The sequence below is a fragment of the Lissotriton vulgaris genome, chromosome 3_1, assembly GCF_964263255.1.
Source record: "Lissotriton vulgaris chromosome 3_1, aLisVul1.2, whole genome shotgun sequence".
NCBI lineage: Eukaryota > Metazoa > Chordata > Amphibia > Caudata > Salamandridae > Lissotriton > Lissotriton vulgaris.
The window spans coordinates 1524376935-1524400253 of NC_141689.1; the positions used below are offsets into that span (position 1 = coordinate 1524376935).

Genomic DNA, 23319 nt, shown 5'->3' on the forward strand with positions numbered 1-23319 from the left:
CTTCCTCATCATATGTACTTTGTCGGTAGAGGAGGAGCATGTCATTTACTAAACATGTGCAGCGGATAGATGAGAATCGGGGAATGATAGAAACCAGTTTGAGACACCCAGCGAGGCCACTACATCTCCTTCACATACCTTTGCAGAGGAAGGTGTGCAAACCCTGAAGCCTTTTAAGTTTAGGGATGAACTCAGATAGTGAAAGGACAGAAAGGTGGATGGCTTCATCACAAGGATGAGCAGTTTAACTCAAAACCCTTGCCGGTTTGTGGACCACTCATGGGAGGTTGCATTACTAGCCAACATAGCCCACTAATTGGTAAATTTAATTGAGTGCCTCTCTTCTGTCTGTCTAGGTTTGTCTTTGCCTTTCACAGAACTAGCAATTTGCAAATTTTCTCACTAATTTACTGTTTGTATTTACAGCTCTGAAGCGAATGATCTCGCCTTACGCCTGGCTAGGCAATACACTGGCCATGAGGATGTGATAACCCTTGACCAGTAAGTTGTATGTGGGTATGTGTGGGCTCCCCAAATGATGTGTCCAAAAAAGGCACTGTTTTATACAGTCCATCTCAAGTTTAATATTTGCAAAATTGGCAGATAACTAAAATTATCATGCAACAACTCACATCAATGAACTTTGGAAATGGAATAAACCCATCACAAAACCTTAGACCCATTTTCTTCGGACTGCTTCCAGACATCATTTTGCCTGTTTGTTATCGGCTTGGTACCTCATCCTTGGCTATGAGACTATTCTTTGATAGTCATTGAATGTAATGGGTGGGCGTAACTTGTGTAATTCCATGTTGCACATTCACATGAAATTACTTAAAGATTATGCAAGAAGAGTAATTCTGCTGTTAGCCCTATTTCTTAGTGCAAAAATTTCCTGTTGCTTCTAAAATTGACTTATGTTTATAATGTAATAAGATAGTGCTAAATGCAACAGAACACGAATAGCGAGAGCGAGTAGCCTCTCATGCTTGCTAAATGTGCTTTTGGTAGAATTTTCCTCCAACTGGCTACCGGCTTCTAGCGCTAATTTCTTAGCGCAAAATGCGCCCTTGCGTCCAAAATAGACAGCGCTAAATCACAGGCACAAATATGGTGACAATATGGTGACAATCACAGAGATGCTGCAACATGCACTCCAGACAACAAATGGCATCAGATTTCACGTGAAACATACAGACTAGGTCAGCCTTGGAGTGGAACAGCCACAACCCAAATAGCCAGCAGCCGCTTGCACTTCTTAAATGTGCTGTCCCCCCCAAATTACTCTTAATTATGCACGCAAGAGTTACCACGTAATTATCTGTAATTTCATGTCAAAGAGTAACGCAAATAACTGAAATTACTGATTACTCTGGCGTAATCAAAATTCTACCAGTTAAATGATGTCTGGAGCACAGTGTGCTGTTAGCTGATACCAATGCATGTAAGGTCACAGAAAATCTGACCAAAAAATCAGCTGCTCGGGTTCATTGCGGGCAAACAAATCCTACACACTGCAATTAGTCTTGCTTCTGTCCCTCAATTGTAACTGAACCACCCCTATTCTTAATCTGCATTTTTTTTTAAAAAACACCAAAACAAAAATAATTATTATAACAATTTATCGGCAGTGCTGGGCACATTTCTTTCAAGGCAAGAAAATGACAGCATGCTTTGAAACAGTGGGCATGCTGTCAGTCCCCCTGCCTGGTCAGTTGAAATCTGTTTTAGATGAGAACCAACAAAAAAAAATACCAAACGTTTTTGAAGTTCCTGCTACGAGGCAGTGTCATCTTTGTACAGCTCTGCCCCATGTCATCATGAGCTTGCAAAAGGGCCTATGATGGGCCACTGTTTGCTTACAAGGTGACAGAGGGAGATTCTTCAGCACCAGAGGTAAAGTTAGCAACATATCTTTGAAGAGGAATATTAAAACCTACAGTAAAGCAGCACTAAGCCAGCCGGGGATGTTGCCTTTTAAACCAGTGGTGTATCAAGGGGGGGATCCGCCCCTGGCGGTAAGAGGTTTGGGGTCGCTCTTACCTGCGGCCGTAACAGGGCTGCAAATGCAAGGACCGCCAAGGGCGGCATAAGGTCTAGCTACTACACTGCTTTAACACCATCGCTGCTGGAGAGATGTTCCTCCGGTGCTGACTTGTTGGAAATCCCATTGTTCATGACAAGCTCAGCTCGTCATAAGCACAGCTCCACTGTGATGAGGCTGGCCCCACAGATTGTGTTGCAACTGTGTAGCAATGCAGATGAACTCTTGTAGCTTTTCCACCAGGCCACCGGTGACCTTTCGGTGGTCATCATTTTTCAGATGAATGTCCTCGCTGACGTAACCAACTCCTAAACGTAGTCTGGCAATAATTTGGCCTGGGTTCAAAACCTGTTACTCCCTGCCAAAGTCCACTAATGAAAATAAGTGTTAGAACATCCAATCACAGAACACGTTGTGTTTCTTCGTGATTGCCAATTTTACTGTAAAACCACGAGGTGCGCACAACACAAAGAAATTACATCATCTTGGATCGAAATACATTTTGAAAATGGACTCCCATTTTCAAAGTTTTCCCATTAGGTACAATACCAGTGAAGGGCTTTCATGTATTTCTGGGAAATGCAAGCATAACAACCTAACAAGGATATTTACAAATATGTGCTGGAACAGAAAGCATTTGTTGCAAAGAAACATCAATAAAGAACACAAAAGTGATCTCTTTAACTCTTTTCCAATCATAAATACAATCCTATTTATCCTTTTGTCAGTTATGTCACTGTGATAGTTTGCATGCTTGCATGCTGGGGTGTCTCTTCCCCTCACAGTGGCATAACAGTAGTTTGTTGCTGCAAATTATATCTCCATGTATTCAGTGTGTTTAATTTGCTTGCAGTTTCGTATGTGCTTTAAAAACCTTTTTTTCTGTTTTGACCTATTTTGTTTAGTTTTTACTTGAGATGGTAATTGTAAATTCACGATTTTCAAAAGTTAGAGATGTTAAATTTATAATAGGAAGTGGCATATGTTGAAAAACTAGGAAATGTGACATCTGTTCTGTTGGTTTTCATTCATGGCAGCTAAGGTGACAGTAGTAAAATGTTGATCTTTTCATCAAGTTGTGAGTGCCTTTATACCCGATAGCTCTCCATTTCTTTTTCATTTCATGCCTGCATAAAGTACTATATTGAAATCATTGCTACATTTGAAAACCCCTCTATAGTGGTGTCCTACGATGACAGGGTCTTATTTTAAGCGATGAGTTCTTTATTTTTTTCTTTTCTTTTCTTTGTACTTTCAGTGCTTACCATGGCCATGTCACCTCTTTGATTGATATCAGCCCGTATAAATTTCTCCAGTTGGGCAAAGAGGCCAAGAAAGATCATGTGCACGTGGTGAGTTTTATGTCTTTCTAGCTGTCTGGTATCATTAGATATTGAATGCTCATCCATGTGAAGATTTGAACTTTTTGGGGGTAATTTGCATTTGATTACTTGATGCCAGCAACCTCACAAAACCTAAAAATGTCCCATTTGCAGAAATGTCCAATTGTGTAGCACAAAACAGTCTGAAAAATATCTAAAAACAAGTTTTCTATAGTTTAAAAATAAATATATTATGTTAAGCATGAATTGAAAGCCACTTTGAGGGCTTTTTTGACCTGATAGGTAAACACATTCTCAGAGGTCCACACTACTAGCTAATGTTTCTAAGGCTGCAGGGGGAATATAATCCTATTGTTTAATTTGTATAAAATAAATACATGCTGGGGCTCCAGGTATTTCTCAGAAGGCCAATGCTGTTGGCACTACCCACTGACGGCCGGATGCAGATCTTTCATTCACGATATTGATCCTGGTATTGGAATGGGATACTGACCGCATTAGACCAAATGATAAAATATTATTATGCACAACTGCCTACACGTGGATACCATTGATTGATGCAAAACAAGTTATAAGAAAAGGCCCATATGAAGTTTAGTAGAACTTGAACGAAACGTGTTGGCTGTATTCTTTAGTTTATGAATATTGCAATTTTTAAACCCGGATTTAAATGAAGGAAGATTTTAGAAAAATGGACTTGAAAACTTGTTGATCTGTTTTTCTGTGGGTGCACCATTCCACTTTTTCTTTCTAAGTTGGCGCTACCCACTGACCCTGCCAGAGCTGACAAATGTCAGTGTTACAGCTACCTACTAGGATCACACTTGTACAAGAGTGACATTTTGGAATATTGCAGCTCACCCCAGACCTGAACTCAATTGCTTCGTAATAGTTTGCAAAAGTACTTTTACTTTTTAAGCATCCTTCTGATGTACTCTGCAAAAAAACTGACAATGCAATTATGTGGGGTACTGTCAAAATTAAATACCCTATCCAGAAGAGACATCACAATAGAGGTCCATGCTTAGTTTGTGGCAGTGTTTGCTGATGCTTAATTCTAATACCCTGCACAAATTAAGCACTGTTTTTCGATGAAGAGATTACCACAGAGGTGATGCTTTGCAAGTTTGGTGTCCACACAGTGGCAGCCACCTACTATTAGTAGAATGCAAAAGGGAACACCATTTGAAGCTGCTGGCATTCAAGTCTTACCTGAATGAGATAATGTAACTTTGTTGCACAACTATATGCTTTTTGTTTTGTGAGAGTATTAACAGAGTGGTCATACTCTCCTCCTCTTAATGAAATGGCATTTTTCATGAGATAAAGATGTTTACATTATTACCATATTGATTCTTGAATTCTGCAGGCTCCTTCACCAGATATCTATCGAGGTAAATACAGGGAGGACCATCCAGATGCTGCCTCCGCTTACGCAGACGAAGTGCAACAGATCATCGAGGAGGTTCACGGAAAGGATCGCAAGGTTTGTACTGGATAAAACTGATATATTCCAGGGCAGTCTGGTCACAACAACCTGCTCCAAGGGGCTTATGGTGTGCACTTCTTTTTATGTGTGTACTTCTTATTTCCATGACAGCAACATACTGAGGTGACAATGTATTTTAATGTCGTCCCTGTGTTGAGTGGAAATTCACTGTTGGGCAGGGATTAGGCCCCAACATTTTTCTCCTCATTGTGGAAGTTGCATTCATTAGGAAGAAAATATGAAGAGAACCTAAAGTGCATTGCCATTAGTGTTTCTGTGGCTTCTGCAGGCTTCATCCCTTATGGGCAATGGGAACACCAAACCAGTGAAGACGCAGTTCAGGCTGTCATTCACCCCAGTCTCACTGCTGCTGAAAACAGTTTCAGCCAGACCGCAAGATGATGTTAAATTTCAGGTTACAAGAAACACTCTCACTTTTGTTATTCATTTTCCTTCAGAAATGTAGAAAGAACCATTTTCCCCAGCCTTCCTTATTGTTTTTTTTTCATGCTTGTGTTATATTCATACCAAGGGCAGATTCAATTAACAGATTCAGGCTGCGCCAATAAGGCCCTCCAGACTGGGAGAGGTGCAGATAGCTAACCTCTGCCTTTAGAGTTTATTTTTCCCTGCTATTTCCAAAGATGTTGCTTGCATGAGAAAAAAAGAAGCACAAATAAAAGAAGTGGGCAGAACTTCAGGGCTACAACACAGCAATATAACCATTTCTGTTTTAGACATGACAGCAGAAGTTGATGCATTGTCCTTCCTAATAGCTGTTTCACACTTGTTTTTCCCCATTTTTGTGGCACACTGACTCCCATGTCATTTGAACTGCATGTACAAGGTCGATTATTTTAACTCGAAAAGGAGCGTGGGAAGGCCAAATGAACCCATACGATTGGACATCACTGCGGACCGGTTCCTTTGGTTTCTAGAGCAGGTCATACTTTTGAAATGAATTCATGAACTTGTAATGTTAGCATGGGTTTAGTTAATAAAATGTAATGGTAATTTGTAGAGACGCAAGTCACCTTTTTCGTGTGATGGAAATATGCGGCAAACCATACTTGCAACCTGCAGTTCAAATGGTGTGAGGTTTTTCTGTGCACTGTAATCAGTTTTCTCTTAGTCCAACGGATCAGTAGCCTGTGTTGTTCTCCCAACCAACTACAAACATTTTTACTAATTGACAGTTTTTCCTTTGTTTTTTCCCTCCTTTTGCATATCTTAGGAAAACTGCACCAAAACGTATGGCAGAACCAGTTGTGCTAAAGACTTAACTTTCACCTCCTATGGCGAGCCTCGTGTGTTGCACTATAGTCTGCCTCTTCGAGAATAGTGTACATTGATATTGATAAAGACATTACAACTCATCATTGTTTCCAGGAAGACTGAACGGCCACCTCACATGGACCTGTTGAAGGCCTAGATAGGGGTGCACAATTCCTCTGGGGAGGCATGCAGTTACATAGCAGAGTCTTAAAGATAGCACCCAGGGCTTGCTGCCATAGATCTTCCTAACGCCGACCGATGGATCGAGAATGTAAGATGGACACTCAACTGTGTCAGACATAACCTCGAATCTCTCCTTATGTCATATAACCATTGTACACACTTTCCCATCTCTAATGTTCAACTGGCAGTGGTTTGTCCATTTTCCTTAATTTGCAGACGACCTGCGGACCGTCTTTTATGACAAAAGTCTGCGTGAAATCTGTTGTCTCCTGCCAGTTGCTGTTCTAAACTTGTAATGTTGAAAGCATCATCGAAATCAGCTTATAGCGCCAACTCTCTCCTTATTCAAATCGATTTTCGTGTTCTCTTTAGAAGAGAAGACGTCTAGCCGCTGACCATAAGTCACAACCTTTGGAAAAATCATACTAGCTACCTTTAGATCTGTAGCTCACCTTAATAAAAATATTATCGGCCAATAATACCATTTCTGAATAATACCACCTTAAGGGACTTGAGTTAGTCACTACATGCCCTATTATTTGTAACCAGACCTAACAAACTTTCAATTGCTGAGGTAAGAAGTATAAAAATAAATGATTACACATTATCACTCTAAGAACAATCTTGACTGCTATTCAATTTGCAACCTTAAAGAATCCTCTTGAGTAAAGCTAAATGCTAGTTTTGATGATGCCTTCCGTGTCTTAATGCTCAAGATTTGTGTGCATGACTAGGTGCTTAGATGTCATCTTCTTTTACATAGATTGCGGCCTTTATCGCGGAATCCATGCAGAGTTGCGGAGGTCAAGTCATTCCACCAGCAGGTTACTTCCAGAAAGTGGCAGAGTATGTACTTAGTTTGTGCTATGCTGATACATGAAATTATATTTAAGACATAATTTCACTGGTTGTAATAAAAGCATTGAGCTAGAGTGCAGGTGGTGAAACTATCTTGGAAGGCTTGCTGTGGTAATGCCCGCGAATAAAAACAGTAAAGTGATGGCACCAGAGTACTCTAGTTAGCATAACGTATGAGGCAAATATCATCCTAAAATTTGTTTACAAAAATATTGCAAGTGGGTGTTAATAATAGAAAATCTATGCCCAATGGGATGATATTTTTCTAAATGATACTTAGCACACAGTAGGCTGGTCTACAAACGTGAAAATGCTGGTGGTCTAAAAATGTAGGTGCCAGGAACAATATACTCCTTAATGGGTTACTAGAGAAGTAAATTATAGACAACATTTGGAGCTACAAGTGGATTTTAATTACTACTGAGTGGTCTAAAATTTTATGTCTCAGGAACAATATACTCTTTATGGGTTATTAGAGAAGTAATTTATAGACAAAATTTGGAGCCACCAGTGGATTTTAATTACTGCTGAGCCATGGTGACCTAACTAACAATCTGATGTTGGTTTCAGACGATATGAACGAAATTCCCATTCCATTAAAATATTAAGGTAATAGTAGTATAATTATCTCAAGTAATGTTCTTTAAAAAATAATTCAGTCAATGTATACCAAATGCTTTGGTAACGTAAGTCTCCATTGCTTTAGAGCTGAAATAAGGCTTTTTAGGTGGCATCTTGTTGGAATATATATTTTGCTTTCAGATATGTCCATAGAGCAGGAGGCGTTTTCATAGCAGACGAGGTCCAAGTTGGCTTTGGCCGAGTTGGGAAACATTTCTGGGCCTTCCAGCTTCAAGGAGAAGATTGCGTGCCCGACATTGTCACAATGGGGAAGCCAATTGGCAATGGCCATCCCATGTCCTGCGTGGTAACAACGAGAGAGATTGCTGAAGCCTTTGGGGCCTCTGGACTGGAATATTTCAATACGGTAAGCTACACTTCTGATAATTACTTAAGATAAGGCATATGCCAAACCTTAGGACCCTTGCATGCATGTGCTCTGGCAATGTGATGTGCTTTTTTTCAGTCGCACTGCAGTGATTTCTCTTTAAAATAATTTTCCCCGTCAAATGTCGTTCTTCAAAAAGTTACTGGTACAAATTTTTCAAATCCAGTCCATTACATCTTTGTTACATTTTTTTAACAAGTGCTTCTTAAATACCAAACATACAAAGCAGAAATCGCTTTGATTAATCTTTTCTAGTTGAAAATATTATTTTGATTTTATGAGTCGTATGATAGTGTCCGCAAAAAGGGTATGGAGTTTCTCTGAGACCAAGTAAAAGAGCAGGGAGATACTAAAGGTGGGGGTAAGCCATGGGTAGACCCACACTGAAGAGAGAGGGAGGGGAAGCTAGGTGTCATGCTTCATCATATGAGCCTGCCCCTCGTCAGATCGGTGCTGCAATACCCGACGGGCACCCAGTACGGGGCCCTTTGGCGGGGATCTTTTGTTCCTTCCTTAGGGTGCAGTGGGGGTGCACCTTTTTTGCATCATATGCATGCGCCCTTGACCATTCTGTTTTCAATGCAAGAAATCAAGACATGCTTCCTTCTCGCTGGCCATACAGTAGGTGTGGATACCTAAAGGTGAATGTGCACTTCGTAAAAATAGATGTACATGAAGGAAATCAGAATGTGTCAACTGCTAATGACACCCTCCCAATTCTGGATTATCATTTGTGTTTTGAGATGTAAAATTTGTAGTAGCAAAAAACATTTAAACTATAAATTAGTAATGTGTTTATTTGACACTTAGTTCTGCCATATATATTGTCGTTGATAAGCGTCAACAGAAAATCATACTGCAATTAGCCCAATATTACCATATAAAACTAATCTCAAATCAAGTATGTAGAAGGTTCCGTAATCAAGTTGGCTGGCTTCTGTTTTGTCAAAAAGGGCACAGCAATTCAAGCTTGCTGAAAGAGAATGTTTAAACAATGATATCAAACCATGACAAACGGTCATCATACATTAATTGGCTATCATGCGAGTAAAGAACATATAATATACAAAATATAAATTTCAAGCATTCGTAAAAAGCACTCTAATATAAGAACATGTATGGCAGGGATTCAAAACAATCCCATCAAGCAGCAAATTAACTTCCTGCAAATTCTAGAGTGTTTGAACAGAAGGAAGAGCAGTTGTACAGAGGTGAGCATGAATTGAACTGTTCTTGAACCTAAACTTTTTAGCAGCTAAAAATTAAATATGTTGTCTGCTGGGATCGGGTAAGTAAAGGTTCAGCAAACATTGTGTTATGTCATCTGCTAATATCACCTGTCAGCTCTCACAGCCTATACTTCGGTAGCAGTTCAAGAAGACATTAAAGGGGGTGGTTTTTGTTTGAGGAACAACATAGTTTTCCTCCAACACGTAGGGTTGGTAATGAATTCCATTAAAGTAAATTGAAATATTCGACATTCTGGTTCCAACTTTCTTTTGGTGCCTTACAGTAAAATGCTGCTCGTATAAATCCACTAACCTAGCCATTGTTTATGAATTTCTATAGCACACCAGTATAACCTTTGATAGCACGGTGCAATGATTCTGTGGAATACGAAGCTAAACTATTATAAACACAGGTTTGGAAAAAAAATATTAGGTGCCTAAATGCCATGCATCTCAATAAATAGCCTTCTATTTTACCTTTTTTTTTCCCATTTACCCATCACTTCACCTTTTTTTTAATTGGCTGTGCGGCGTGGGACACTCATTGCCATTCTCTTTAATTGTATTTTGTTTAAGCGTGCTGAATAAAATAACTGACATCCATTAGCGGCCAGTATGGAGAAGAGGGGCAGGGAGACAACAACAAAAAAAGGGGGGGACAGAAAGAACGTACCTGCTTCCCGCAGCCAGTCTTCTTCTCTTTTCATGGCTCCACTGAAGACACAGGCTCCCAGCCTCCCTTGCGGCCAAACCATGAAGCAGCTCTCCTGCATGAGAGCAGCTTCAGGATTGGCCTGAGCACAGAGAATTTGTGCTCCCAGTGAGACTGTGAGCCTGTGCTTTGCTGTCTCCAACCCAGCAATGCAGCAAGATTCGAGAGAGCTTTAGTGCGCACTGCAGTTTGGCCGGGCTTAGACGACAGGCCAAGCCATCATACGCACTGATGGCGGTGCCCACCACTCCCAGTTGGTGCCTAACATCCCCATAGGCCCCACTCACAAGACTCGGCATGCAAACAAAATAAAACCACAATAAACCAGGGTTTATTATCATTTTTAAAAATGTTTTTTAACACTGCTGGCAGGGGGGTAATGCTCCTCAGCCATAGCGGAGAAGCCGATGCAGCTGACATCCCGACCCACAGTCTTGTAGGTTGGATGTAAAGGTTTATAACTTCAAAATGTAGATACCTTCATTTGAATCCAATAAATGGAGTGTTCATTCTGACATCAAACAGCAATAAAGTAAATTTTTAAATCACTTACACAGCCTTTTGTTCTGTTTGATGTACCTTGAGAAACAGTTGAACATGCAAAATTGATGCCTGCAGTAACATTTCTATATATTTTTGATAAAAACTGCCCTTCTATTTTCTGTACCATCTTTTTTGCTAGTGATATCTTTAATGCCCATGGCAATTTAAGGTATGTGATACAGTCAACAGGGGAAACTGTGGTAAAGCCCTAGCAAACCTATAAGAAGCGACACCACTATATGCACCTATCAGAAACCTTTAATTAGCAACCACTTATTTGATCAACCAACACTCGAGGATAAATCATGGCAGCAGATACGTGGTAGCCCAAGCCTTTGAATGTGGAACACCCTCAACCCTAAATTGAGATCTGAACCCAACCACAAACAGTTCATGCAACCTCTGAAATCTATTTAAACTGTCCTTCTACTGAAATCTGCGTAGATGAGAGGTCACTAGTGGAGAATAATCAACAAATTTACTCACTTATCTGATTGTAAAAAAACGGCTAAATAACTGTTAAAATATAAATTGATAAATAACGAGAAATTCTGGTGCCTTGCAAGCAACATCACCAGACTAGATGTTTCAAAAGACAAGCCACATTAGGAGAATAGTTATACTTCATGTTTAATGCAGTAGTTATACTTTCTGTTTAATACAGTAGTTATACTTTCTGTTTAATGCAGCCCTTGCAGTCCTTTAAACATAATACTGGAAAACATGGTTCTAATCTGTATCTATTTTTTAATTTTCAGTTTGGCGGGAATCCTGTGTCCTGTGCCATTGGACTGGCGGTGTTGGACATCATTGAGAAAGAAGACCTCCAGGGAAATGCCATCAGAGTGGGGGATTATCTTATTGAGCAGCTGAATGAGCAAAGGGAAAAACATCCACTCATAGGAGACATACGGTATGAGCATAAAAGCAACTACTTTTATAATATAAACAAGTTAAAAAAAAGAAACAAATTCAGAACTTATAAGGTGTTCTTTCTTAAAGAAGCAGGTTCAGAGTAGGGCCTTATGTCCATAAAATACACTGAGCACTCCTATATTCCTCCTTCATTTTTGGCCTTTCGTAGGAGCATTGGGTAAAAAAAAAAGTAAATGTTCAAAATCCCAAAGGTGTACAGACTCCAATGTAGTAGCTACTTGCTGGGTTTTAAATTCACAGAGCAGCATTTTTTGAACTATTCTCATAGGCAAAGGAGAGCTCAGTGAACTGCATTTGTCTTGACCAGCTAAAGAAAGATTATGTATAGTTAATTAAAAAATGAAACTGGACACATTTCTCACGTAGCCATGGCATTTTTCAGTCCAGTATGATTACATCAAAACTCCTTAATAATTTGGATCCAAAATCTGAAAACGCAACTATAAATCTTTGGATGCTATTTTGAGTCTATCAAACTGTTAACATCTATTGAGCAACAGTTATTCTGCCTCTCTGTGCTGCTAGCTACTGACCAGTTTATAACTCCATGTAGAACCTCTTGCAAATGAATACGTTTTGTATCGTGCCAACCCCATTTTTTTATTGCTACTAAACATATTAGCTTGACTTTATAGTAGAGTGTTTTTGCAGAAACTCTGGCTAATAACAGTGGTATGGGGATAAACATGTAAGGAATACAATGCTTAACCGCGATTTAAAAAATAATTTCCATATAATTTGTGCCTATTGCATGCACTTTGCGTTGCACATGCATTCAGGTGCGCCTCCTCATATGTTCTTATCCCTGCACTTACTTAATGTTATGTTAGTCTACAATTAGAAAAACGAAAAGATTGCTTTCCTTTCCTTTTCATTATGTAAATAATTACAATTCATTTGTCTTCCACTCCAGTACGCCTCTTGTAAATACTGCATGGATTGAGGCATTTCTCATGCCTAATTCATCATGGTGTACGTTTGGATCACAAGCATTAGAAGTTCCTTCCTACAGGTTTAGAAAATTCTAAACCTGGACTGCCGTCTTGGCTATATTCTATTTTTTGCATTGCATTTGCATTGTTACTTCTGAATAGTCTCAATCAATCAATCAATCAAAGATCTGTTTATTTAGACCAATGGCCTCTAAACAGTACAGCATTAAAATCTTGTAACAAATATAATAATCATTTCCATCTAATAGAACCATAAGTACATTATTCAGATAAAATATATATTTCAATAAAATCTGCAAATAATTCTGTAAAATACATCCATACCCCTACTTGTTTTCAATGAACACTGTGCTATATTCTTTTTTTTGCATTGCATTTGCATTGTTTCTTCTGAATAGTCTCAATCAATCAATCAAAGATATGTTTATTTAGACCAATGGCCTTAAAACAGTACTGTATTAAAATATGGTAACAAATACAAATATAATAATTTCCATCTAATATAACCATAAATACATTATTCAGATACAATATATATTTCAATAAAATCTGCAAACAATTATGTAAAATACATCCATACTCCTACTTGTTTTCAATGAACACTGTGCTATATTCTATTTTTTTGCATTGCATTTGCATTGTTACTTCTGAATAGTTTGTGCACCTAAGGTACAGAAATGTTGCATACCGACATATGCCCTCCTGTCTCACGCAAATACATTGCCTGTTATGAACCACCATGTACACGTACTTTACCACTTTTTCCAAACACAACGCTATGATGAACCACACCAGAAAAATGTGCACAATGCTTAATCTTGTCAGCGTGTAAATTTGACTGCGGCACCGCCCTCATTTAAACGGCTCATCTTCTCTTGTACAGAGGCATTGGCCTGTTTGTTGGGGTGGATCTGGTGAAAGACCGGCAGAAGAGGACGCCGGCCACAGCTGAAGCTCAGCATGTCATATACAAGTAAGTGCCTCTCTCTTCTAAAGGGGACCATGACGTAATCAGTAGTTTTTCTGTGACATTTTATAAGCCATATATAGTTTTTGCGCCTTCAATTAGTCTATCTGGCAGTTTGCATTGTAACCTTGTATGGTGCGATTTCTATACATTCTGTAGATTCAGACAAACTCTCACTGGTATAAAGCCTCCATTGTGATGTATGTTTTACGTGCAGGTTATTGACTGGTGAAAGCATTTATTGTTTATGTTATGGTCTGTCACACGCAGCCATAACAAACTGACAACATTGTAAATGGCTAGCAAAGAAGCAGCATTTCAATTCCTTTGGTTAGACCAGAAATGATGTGGTATACATTAACACCTAATTTCAAGTTCCGGAATTTGTTTAGCGCACTACTCACCCAGAGGGTCTCAAGGCGCTTGGGGTAGGGGGTGCATTATTTATCGAATAGCCAAGTTTTAAGTTCCTTCCTGAAGGAAATGTGATTCTGGGTAAGGCGCAGATGAGTGGGGAGGGAATTCCAGGTTTTGGCCGTCAAGTAGGAGAAGGATCTTCCTCCCATGGTGGATCTATGGATGCGCGGAACTGCGGCGAGGGCTTGATTGGAGGATCTTAGTTGGCGGGTCGGTGTGTAGAAGGACAGTTGTGTGTTGAGGCATTCAGGTCCTAGTTTGTAGAGGGCCTTGTGTGCGTGGGTGAGGAGACGGAACGTTATTCTCTTGTTGACGGGAAGCCAGTGGAGGTCTTTCAGGTGTCCGGTAATGTGAGCTTGGCGCGGATGTCCAAAATGAGTCTGGCTGATGCGTTTTGGATGCGTTGGAGTTTTTTCTGTAATTTGGCTGTGGTTCCGGCATAGAGGGTGTTTCCATAGTACAGTCGGCTAGTGACCAATGCGTGGGTGACAGTCTTTCTTGTTTCGGTGGGAATCCAACAAAAGATTTTTTTGAGCATACGAAGTACGTTGAAGCAAGAGGATGAGACGGCGTTGACTTGTCTGGTCATCGAGAGGGAGGAGTCTAGGATGAAGCCTAGGTTACATGCGTGGTCTGTGGGTATGGGTGCCGTGCCCAGGGCCGATGGCCACCATGAGTCGTTCCAAGCAGAGGGGGATGATCCTAGGATGAGGACTTCCGTTTTGTCTGAATTAAGTTTTAGGCGGCTGTTTTTCATCCATTCGGCTACTTCTTTCATGCCTTCATGAAGATTGGTTTTGGCGGTGTTAGGGTCTTTGGTAAGGGAAAGGATCAGCTGGGTGTCGTCAGCGTAAGAGATGATGTTAAGGTTGTGTTGTCGCGCAATGGACGCGAGGGGACTCATGTAAACGTTGAAGAGGGTGGGACTGATTGATGATCCTTGTGGTACTCCGCAGATGACTAGGCCCTCATTCCCCAGCAGACTAGAGTGCTATAGGATGATTGCAGTTTTGTTCAGCTTTCTCAAAGAAACAGTCCTTGCTTTTGGTTTGGAAGCCCCAGTGAATCAGGTTGACATATTTTGAAAACCTCAGCACTGGGTATCACCTAAGTATGTTGACATGGGTTGAGGTGGTATTGGCAGTGGCACCAAAGGAGATAATCTCCGCTGGTTTAGATGGTAATAGTAAAGTGAGACCCAACTGATCTTCTCTGAAGCACTATGGTAACAGGGCAATGTCAAAGTGATTAGGACAAGTATATTTAAGTCTGTCCAAGACTGTTGGCCTTCAGGGCAGAGATGCAAACAAATTTTATTTTCAAAGAAAAAGAAATGGGGCTTGGCAGGGTTTTTCATCTGCAACCCTAGCCCATCCTGGAAGCAATGCAGAAGCCAGCCAGTGCTTCTTCTTCCAGTCCCACAGATTGTGCCAGTGCTACCCACCTACTTACATTCTGGCATCGCTTGTTCAGTGAGCTGGCTTTATCTTGCTCTTGAACATGCTATTTTTATGGGGATCTGAGTGTTGAACTGCATTGTGTACAGCAAACTGGTTTCCCCTGGCAAAAAGCATTCTCTTTACTTTCCAACCAGGCTAAAAGAGGAGGGAATCCTTTTGAGTGCAGATGGGCCCTACAGAAACATCCTCAAATTCAAACCACCTATGTGTTTCACTAAGGAAGATGTCAAGCACGTGGTCAGCAAAATTGATGAGATTCTTCAAGGTGTGTATCAGGATTTATGTCGTATTTTTCTATTTTTCTGCATTCAGCAGCTGTGGCATGCCTTCCTCCTTAATTCCACCTAACCTGTTTGCCATTTTTCTGGGAGAAATCCCTGTGAGATTTTGTTCTGAGCTAGATATGGTGGCCATAGATATGGGCTGCCAAGGGTAGTTAGAGATTGTGTATTGTCACAGCCTATTATGTTATTCACCCCAGATGACATCACAGGAGTTACCAAGGTCTGACCTATAATCCCACTGACATCACAAACAGCATTATATAAACTAACTGCGGTGGCATCCGACGAAGTGACATCCTACCGGTCATTAATGCAAATGACATCACAAAAAAGTGATATGGAAGTGGATATATCGAATGTAAAAGTAGTTAAATAAAATACATTTCACCATAACAGATACACATACGCCTAATGTCAATAGCATTCTTTCCACAATGTTTCTCACTCCATGCCCTTATCTCTCCCATCGCTCATAAGTATCTTGCCCTGAGCAAGTCTTGTCACTCTGCTTTAACCATATCTTATGACCATATCTAATGCTTTACTCCCAATTCAGAAACATCGAAGATATGGGGCATAACGTCCAAAATTGATTTATTTCTACAAATCACGTTTCTTTTTCTCTTCTCTTGCCACAAACTCTGCAGCTCCAAGAAAAATGCTTATGTAGTTTATGTCACTGGTGCTGGCACCATCATTTGTAGGTGTAAAGTATAATACATACTTCTGTCGCAAGAGAGTCACGGGTGAAATTTCAGGTTACTAATTTATAAACATTGACTGTTTCAGTTTTGGAAGAGGCAACAGGACTGCAGTCTGAAAGATCAGCTCATAAAAGAAAGGTGAGAAGCCAATAACTAAAGATGTACCTGTAAACATTGAAATGTAAATAATGCTAAATTAGTTCAGTCAAACGATGTATAACTGTTTTGCATGATGCATTCAGTAGTAAACTCTTGATTATAAGATGTTTGATCAGGAATCAGCTCAAAGTAATAGTCACATAGAAAGCAGACTCCGTCATTAAGTTGCTGCCCCAGATTTTAATCTACTTCACTGTAGGGATATCATTTCCAGGGCTGTAACAACCTACAGATCACATGTTTAAAACATGACACGTCCTACCTACAGAGCTTTTTGTTGCATGTCTTGCGCAGTAAGCATCGGTTAAGCCCTAAATTAAAATGTAACAGCAAACAGATGCATTACAGAGCAAAGTTATCAGAAGTCTCCATGTTCTAGTCCTGGCCTTTCCTTTTACAAATCATTGTATTCAGATCTTGTAGTCCAGTTAGTTTAATAGAAATGAACCAAAAACTAGACTTGCAGACTGCATTAGGGTGTTAGGTGAGGTAGTCCAGTTAAGTCAGCTGAAATGAATCAAGACTAAATCTTCCAGAATGCATTAGGGTGTTAGGTAGTCCAGTTGAGTCAGCTGAAATGAATCAAGACTAAATCTTTCAGAATGCATTAGGGTGTTAGGTAGTCCAGTTGAGTCAGCTGAAATGAATCAAGACTAAATCTTCCAGAATGCATTAGGGTGTTAGGTAGTCCAGTTGAGTCAGCTGAAATGAATCAAGACTAAATCTTTCAGAATACATTAGGGTGTTAGGTAGTCCAGTTGAGTTAGCTGAAATGAATCAAGACTAAATCTTTCAGAATGCATTAGGGTGTTAAGTGAGGTAGTCCAGTTGAGTCAGCTGAAATGAATCAAGACTAAATCTTCCAGACTGCATTGGGGTGTTAGGTGAGGTAGTCCTGTTGAGTCAGCTGAAATGAATCAAGACTAAATCTTCCAGAATGCATTAGGGTGTTAGATAGTCCAGTTGAGTCAGCTGAAATGAATCAAGACTAAATCTTTCAGAATGCATTAGGGTGTTAGGTAGTCCAGTTGAGTCAGCTGAAATGAATCAAGACTAAATCTTTCAGAATGCATTAGGGTGTTAGGTAGTCCAGTTGAGTCCGCGGAAATGAATCAAGACTAAATCTTTCAGAATGCATTAGGGTGTTAAGTGAGGTAGTCAAGTTGAGTCAGCTGAAATGAATCAAGACTAAATCTTCCAGAATGCATTAGGGTGTTAAGTGAGGTAGCCAGTTGAGTCAGCTGAAATGAATCAAGACTAAATCTTCCAGAATGCATTAGGGTGTTAGGTGAGGTAGTCCAGTTGAGTCAGCTGAAATGAATCAAGACTAAATCTTCCAGAATGCATTAGGGTGTTAAGTGAGGTAGCCAGTTGAAATGAATCAAGACTAAATCTTCCAGAATGCATTAGGGTGTTAAGTGAGGTAGTCCAGTTGAGTCAGCTGAAATGAATCAAGACTAAATCTTCCAGAATGCATTAGGCTGCCAAGGGTGTTAGTCCAATTGGTCAAGTTAAATTGAAGCAAGACTACAACTTTCAGAATGCATTATGTTGTTAATAAAATCGCCCAGGACTGGAAAATGGTGTCCCTCATGGCATACAGTGATATGGTAATGCTACAAAAGAGTGGTCTCTGGGAAAAAGGCACTGAGTACTGTAAAAAGCCATAGTACGTGCACGTGGGCATGCGTGCATGTGGGTCCATTTTGAAAACAGCCCGAAAAGATCATGTTTTGAGGCAGATGTTGATGCTCCTGTTTAGCGGCTGTCAAGAAACTTGTTACTCATTGTAATTCCCTCTTGCAGACTTCCAAAGAAGCTTGCCCTGATGGCGAAACTGTGGCCCTTACAAATGGTGCTGCCTGCAGGCAGAAACATGGATTTCACATGGACAGCTATGTAAAGCCTGGCAAAAGGATTAGAACATAACCGGCTGCTGCTTCTTCATAACAAGAATTGCCTGCGGATGATTGAGTGTAACGCTGATGAATGACTTGTGTGCATGAGAGAATGTGATATATTTTTTTTACTATAATGGATATTTCAATAGAAGCTATTGAAAAGTAAATATTTCCATGTTTTAATGGAGGAGTTGATGAAGTAAATCTTAAAAACAACTTCAAATTGTACAGGGATTTCAAAATACCATCTGCATAGGAGCATACTGTATACGCTAAGTGCGCTTCAAATGATATTGCATAACAATACGCATTGCGTAACATAATTTGATAGATCTACCTCGCCCATATTGTCTTCCTTTTTGATTTAACTCTGCTGCTTTGTGCCTTTTTTTGCCCACTACTTTCTTTAAGAACATTAGAAAATTGCAGCAGCACAACTATTCTAATAAAGTTCTGAGGGATATTTTAGTGGGTGAATTTATATATTTACAGTGGTTTACACGTTAAGGGCTTCCTCATGCTTACATTATAATAGAGAAATAAAGAAGATGGCCACAACAGATGAAGAAGTATCGAAGCTTGGGAGGGTAGTGGAGGGCAGCTGGTACGCAATAATGACATTGGGGGAAGTGCAGGTACTGTGATCTTCTATTTACCCCAGATGATTTTACTGCACTAGAATTTCAACCAGGTCGAGGGTTCAGGTAGCTGATGGAGGGTTGATGTGTTGGTCAAGAAAGAGCCATGTCACCAAGCAGGTTGAAGTTTACTAACAGGAGCAGCGTATGCTAAACAAAGAGAGAGGGCTCTTATCTCGCACACTTTGTTTCTTATTTGTATGCCTTTCTGAAGCCTATTTGTGGTGCATACTTTATGTTCTGTGTTGCACAGCAGAGGATTTATTTATTCAATTGCTGCAACTGTATTCAAGGGTAAACATGGTATAGCTAAGGTTTTGACTTTTCCTTCCTTCACAAGTACAGTCTAATAAAACAGTACTTGTGCTGAGCAGTGATGCTTTGTTTACAAGAGTACAGTGCACTTCATGTATTGAACCTAAAAACTGCATAATAAATTTACAGTGCCTTGAATACAATGACTCCAATTGTTTATTTCGTTTATCTTAATATGCTTATTCTGTGGTTTAATGAGAAATGGCAAATTATGTTGAGAGAGCTGATCTCTGCAGCCAAGAGGGTTGACCACAGAGCAGTAAAATCATTTGCAACTGTATGGCGGTGGCCTCCAGACCTGGACAAAGTTCCTACTCTGGTTAGGAAAGTAAAGAACCTGGGTGTTGTAGTTGACAACAGGCTTACCTTGGGGAATCAAGTCAATTCGATCTTCTACTCTGCATAATACATCCTAAAGACAATAAGAACATCTTTTCATATATTCCTTAGGAGCTACAGAAAACAGTGGCACCTGAACTGGTTTAATCTAGAATAGACTACTGCAATGGTCTCTATCTGAATATCCAACAGAGGTTTTTAAACAATAGGCTCCATTCAGCAAAAAAAGTGACAATCCCTAAGTTTCATCGCTCACCTGGGGTGGCTGATGTTTTGTTACCTCCATGGCCAAATAATGGAACTATCTGCTGTTAAATCTTAAATCCGGAACCAATCTCTTATCCATTACAAAATCTTTAAAAACCTGGTCATTCATTAACCAGTAAAGGCTTATTTCCTGAGCTTTGTATTATTGCAGTTCCAAGATGCCTCCGGGTATTTGAGCGATTTATAATTTGCTATAACATAACACAACAAAACATCCAGTAGACTTCAGGGCCTTTTACTCTTCTGCTTTTTCCGCTCTCACTATGCCCCGTCTGTGATAGAATGGATACCCTTTGGATACTGCCCTCTGTGTTGTGCGTAATGCCCCTGGACCGACCAAGTCTGTAAACATTGCCTTTCACCCGAGCATGACAAGGCCTCCTGCAACGCCTGTCGATCCTTCCAGTCGACTTGAGATGTCACGCAGGAACGGTAAAGACACCCCAGACTGCTTCGGCACTCAAGACCTCGAGGAGGGAACATTAACGGGAATCATCGGCCTCTGACAAGGAGGCTTTCTCGTCCAAAGCCACCTCCGGCTCCAACCTTTAGATCAAAGACCTCCCACCTGCTCAACAGGCCATGAGTACAGTAATCGCTCCTCTTTCCTCTCAACACCACTCACACTAGGAGCTTCCACACCGTAAGATTCATTCAGCCACTCTGGACCCACGGAAACAAGCTTCAGGGCCGCAACTGCCTTTGTAATATGGTCCGCACCAACCGTCCACTTCGGATCCCACGCCCAGCTCCTACTCTGCACCGAAGAAGATCCTGAAACCAACCCATTCTGTGCCGCACACTCTCGGCTTGGCACCGACCTGACTTTTAGATCCAAAACCGTTGTTGTTGAAACCCAAATTGGTGCTGGCGCTGAAGCATTCAATGCTGACAGAAAAATCGTCCATTGAGCCAGTTGAACTGGTCCTCTTAAAACTTCAGGATGACCTTGACGCTTGCTGGAGGCATATTGTAATCCACCCCAGACAAATTCTTACACAGCCTTTGGTGTCAGACACTCATCCTTCAAAGAGACAGCTTAGCTTACAGAAAATCCTGGAACTCCCACCACCACCCAAGCAGTGGATGAAGCAAGACAGGGCCACCAGTCCTCTTCCTGAGCCTGTACTGCCTGTTCTTTTACCTTACCACCCAGGCCTCCAGCAATACCAGCCCAAACTGTTCTTTACCTGACCCACTTTCTTTTACTCTCTACATTCTGACCTGGGTAAACATGGGGTGGGAGAAACCATATGACATGCCCCTAAAAGGAGATCCATAGGATTCCTACAATGTGTATCCTGTAGGGGATATGGCTCCGGACCTCTACCCTGTCCCGCCCTCCCCTCCAGACGACACTACTTCCTACCACGATTTCCTAGGTAGGGATGCATCATACCATAGGGTGGACATACACAGGAAGCCCATTGAAATGGACTTCCTCTTCAAAACTCTTTTCTCTGTCCACTGTACCATGTTGTACCTGCCCATGTTAAAGGGAATTCTCAATCCTGCACCTGACATTTTCAAGGAGCCATTTAAGGCTTGAGAACCACCCCCTGAGTTGATAGGAAATATATGGCTTCACTATGACCAACTCCCTCCCGATTTGCTGGTAGTGCATACTGCTTGCAAACGGGCCATCGCACAAGGTACCTGTGATGCCCTTCCACCGGATAAAGAAAACAAGTGCATAGGCGCTGTTGGCAAGCACTGCGCAGCGCAGTCCACCAATCATTGGCGCATTGCCAACTCCATCAACCTGCTTTCCAGGTATAACGGCCCCAATGGGATGAGATGGAGGATTTCCTCCAATGTCTCCCAGAGGAGCACCGTAAGAGAGGGCATGTCCTGGTCTTGGAAGTAAAGCTCATCTCATACAGCACCATTAGATGTGCCTTAGATGCTTCTGACACAGCTACTTGGGTCATTACACCCAGCATGCTCCGCAGCAGACACACTTCTCTCTGTGTCTCCAGCTTCAAGCTGGACGTTTAGCATTTCCTCAACCTGCCCTTTGACTGGGAACATCTTTTTGTGCCCCAGGTTGACGAGATGTTGGAGAAGATAGAGAAGGCAAAGGTACCTTACAAACACCCACCAGTCGCGGCTCCTTTCACCACTCATCTTATCTTGGGGGCTCCAAAACCAAACTGTGCTTTAAGCCAACACCAGCTCAGTAAACCTCCACAAGAGGCTACTTTGAGGTTCCTACTGTAGCAACAGCAACAAAGGTAGAGGCAAAGGTGGTTCCCCCAAAGTAGCAGCCTCAACCAAACAATGACTTGCCACTTCTCTCCCCCAGACCACATAAAACCTGTTGGGGGATGACTTCAAATGTTCTTCCCCACCTGGCAACATGTTCCCTCAGACCGGTGGGTATTAGACATCATTTAACATCATTACTGTTTACAGCTCACTTCTACACCACCCAACATGCCACCCTGAAGACACATCCTCTCCCAAGAGCATCAACGGCTGTTTTGGGAAGAGGTTCAATCGGTCCGTCTCAAAGGCGCTATAGAGCCTGTGCCACAACACCTACAGGGTTCAGTGGTGTATTACTTGTACTTCCTCATTCCCAAGAAGAATGGGTCCGTCAGGCCCATTCTGGATGAGACCACTCAACGAGTGCATGCTGTCAGAACATTTCCATATGGTCACTCTACAGGGTGCAATTCCGCAGCTATAGCAACATGATGTCATGGCTGTACTCTAACTCAAAGACACCCACTTCAACATCTCAATTCACCCAGCACATATGTGCTACCTCTGGTTTGTGGTAAGTGGCAAACACTATTATTTGAATGTGCTGCCCTTAGGGGTCACCACCACCCCTCGTTTTTACAAAATGCCTTGCAGTAGTTGCTGTACACCTGTGAAAACAGGGGATTCATGTATTCCCATACCTGGGTGATTGGCTGATAAAGAACACAACAGCAGTGTCACGCACATACCCAAGTCACTAAAAACCTGCTTCATGAATTGGGCTTTATCATCAACACAGTAAAGTCCCATCTCCTACCCCTTCAAATCCCACTCTATTTAGGGGGCATCCTCAATGCAGAGGTCATCAAGGCCTATCCCAGCCTGGCTAGGGTCCAGTCCTTTCATGTGTTGCTCCCTCTTTTTCAGCCAGATCAACAAGTGACGGTCAGGATGGTCATGCTCCTTCTCGGCATGATAGCCTACTGCATCGCCATAGTTCCCCACACTGGGTGAAGTTACACATGTACCCACCGCAGGAATGCTTAGCACATCAATGGTCTCAGGTGAACGACCAATGGGAAGATC

General features: G+C 41.2%; 1 protein-coding gene and 1 long non-coding RNA gene across 2 annotated transcripts in view; both read left to right on the forward strand.

The window, feature by feature from the left end:
• ETNPPL (ethanolamine-phosphate phospho-lyase) overlaps nt 1-19557 on the forward strand; it is a 32097-nt gene extending 12540 nt beyond the window's left edge. Inside the window, exons 5-14 of the mRNA XM_086962006.1 lie at nt 427-501; nt 3303-3396; nt 4757-4873; nt 7098-7180; nt 7955-8180; nt 11444-11598; nt 13458-13547; nt 15553-15683; nt 16492-16544; nt 18372-19557. Of these exons, the coding sequence (XP_086818132.1) occupies nt 427-501; nt 3303-3396; nt 4757-4873; nt 7098-7180; nt 7955-8180; nt 11444-11598; nt 13458-13547; nt 15553-15683; nt 16492-16544; nt 18372-18494 (1147 nt within the window). The 3' untranslated portion in view covers nt 18495-19557. The remainder of the gene's footprint in view (nt 1-426; nt 502-3302; nt 3397-4756; nt 4874-7097; nt 7181-7954; nt 8181-11443; nt 11599-13457; nt 13548-15552; nt 15684-16491; nt 16545-18371) is intronic.
• Nucleotides 17797-18146, forward strand: LOC147728116 (uncharacterized). Its single transcript, XR_015309362.1, has 2 exons — nt 17797-17928; nt 17989-18146. It is a non-coding gene; the product is annotated as an uncharacterized LOC147728116 (long non-coding RNA).
• Nucleotides 19558-23319: the final 3762 nt, after the last annotated feature.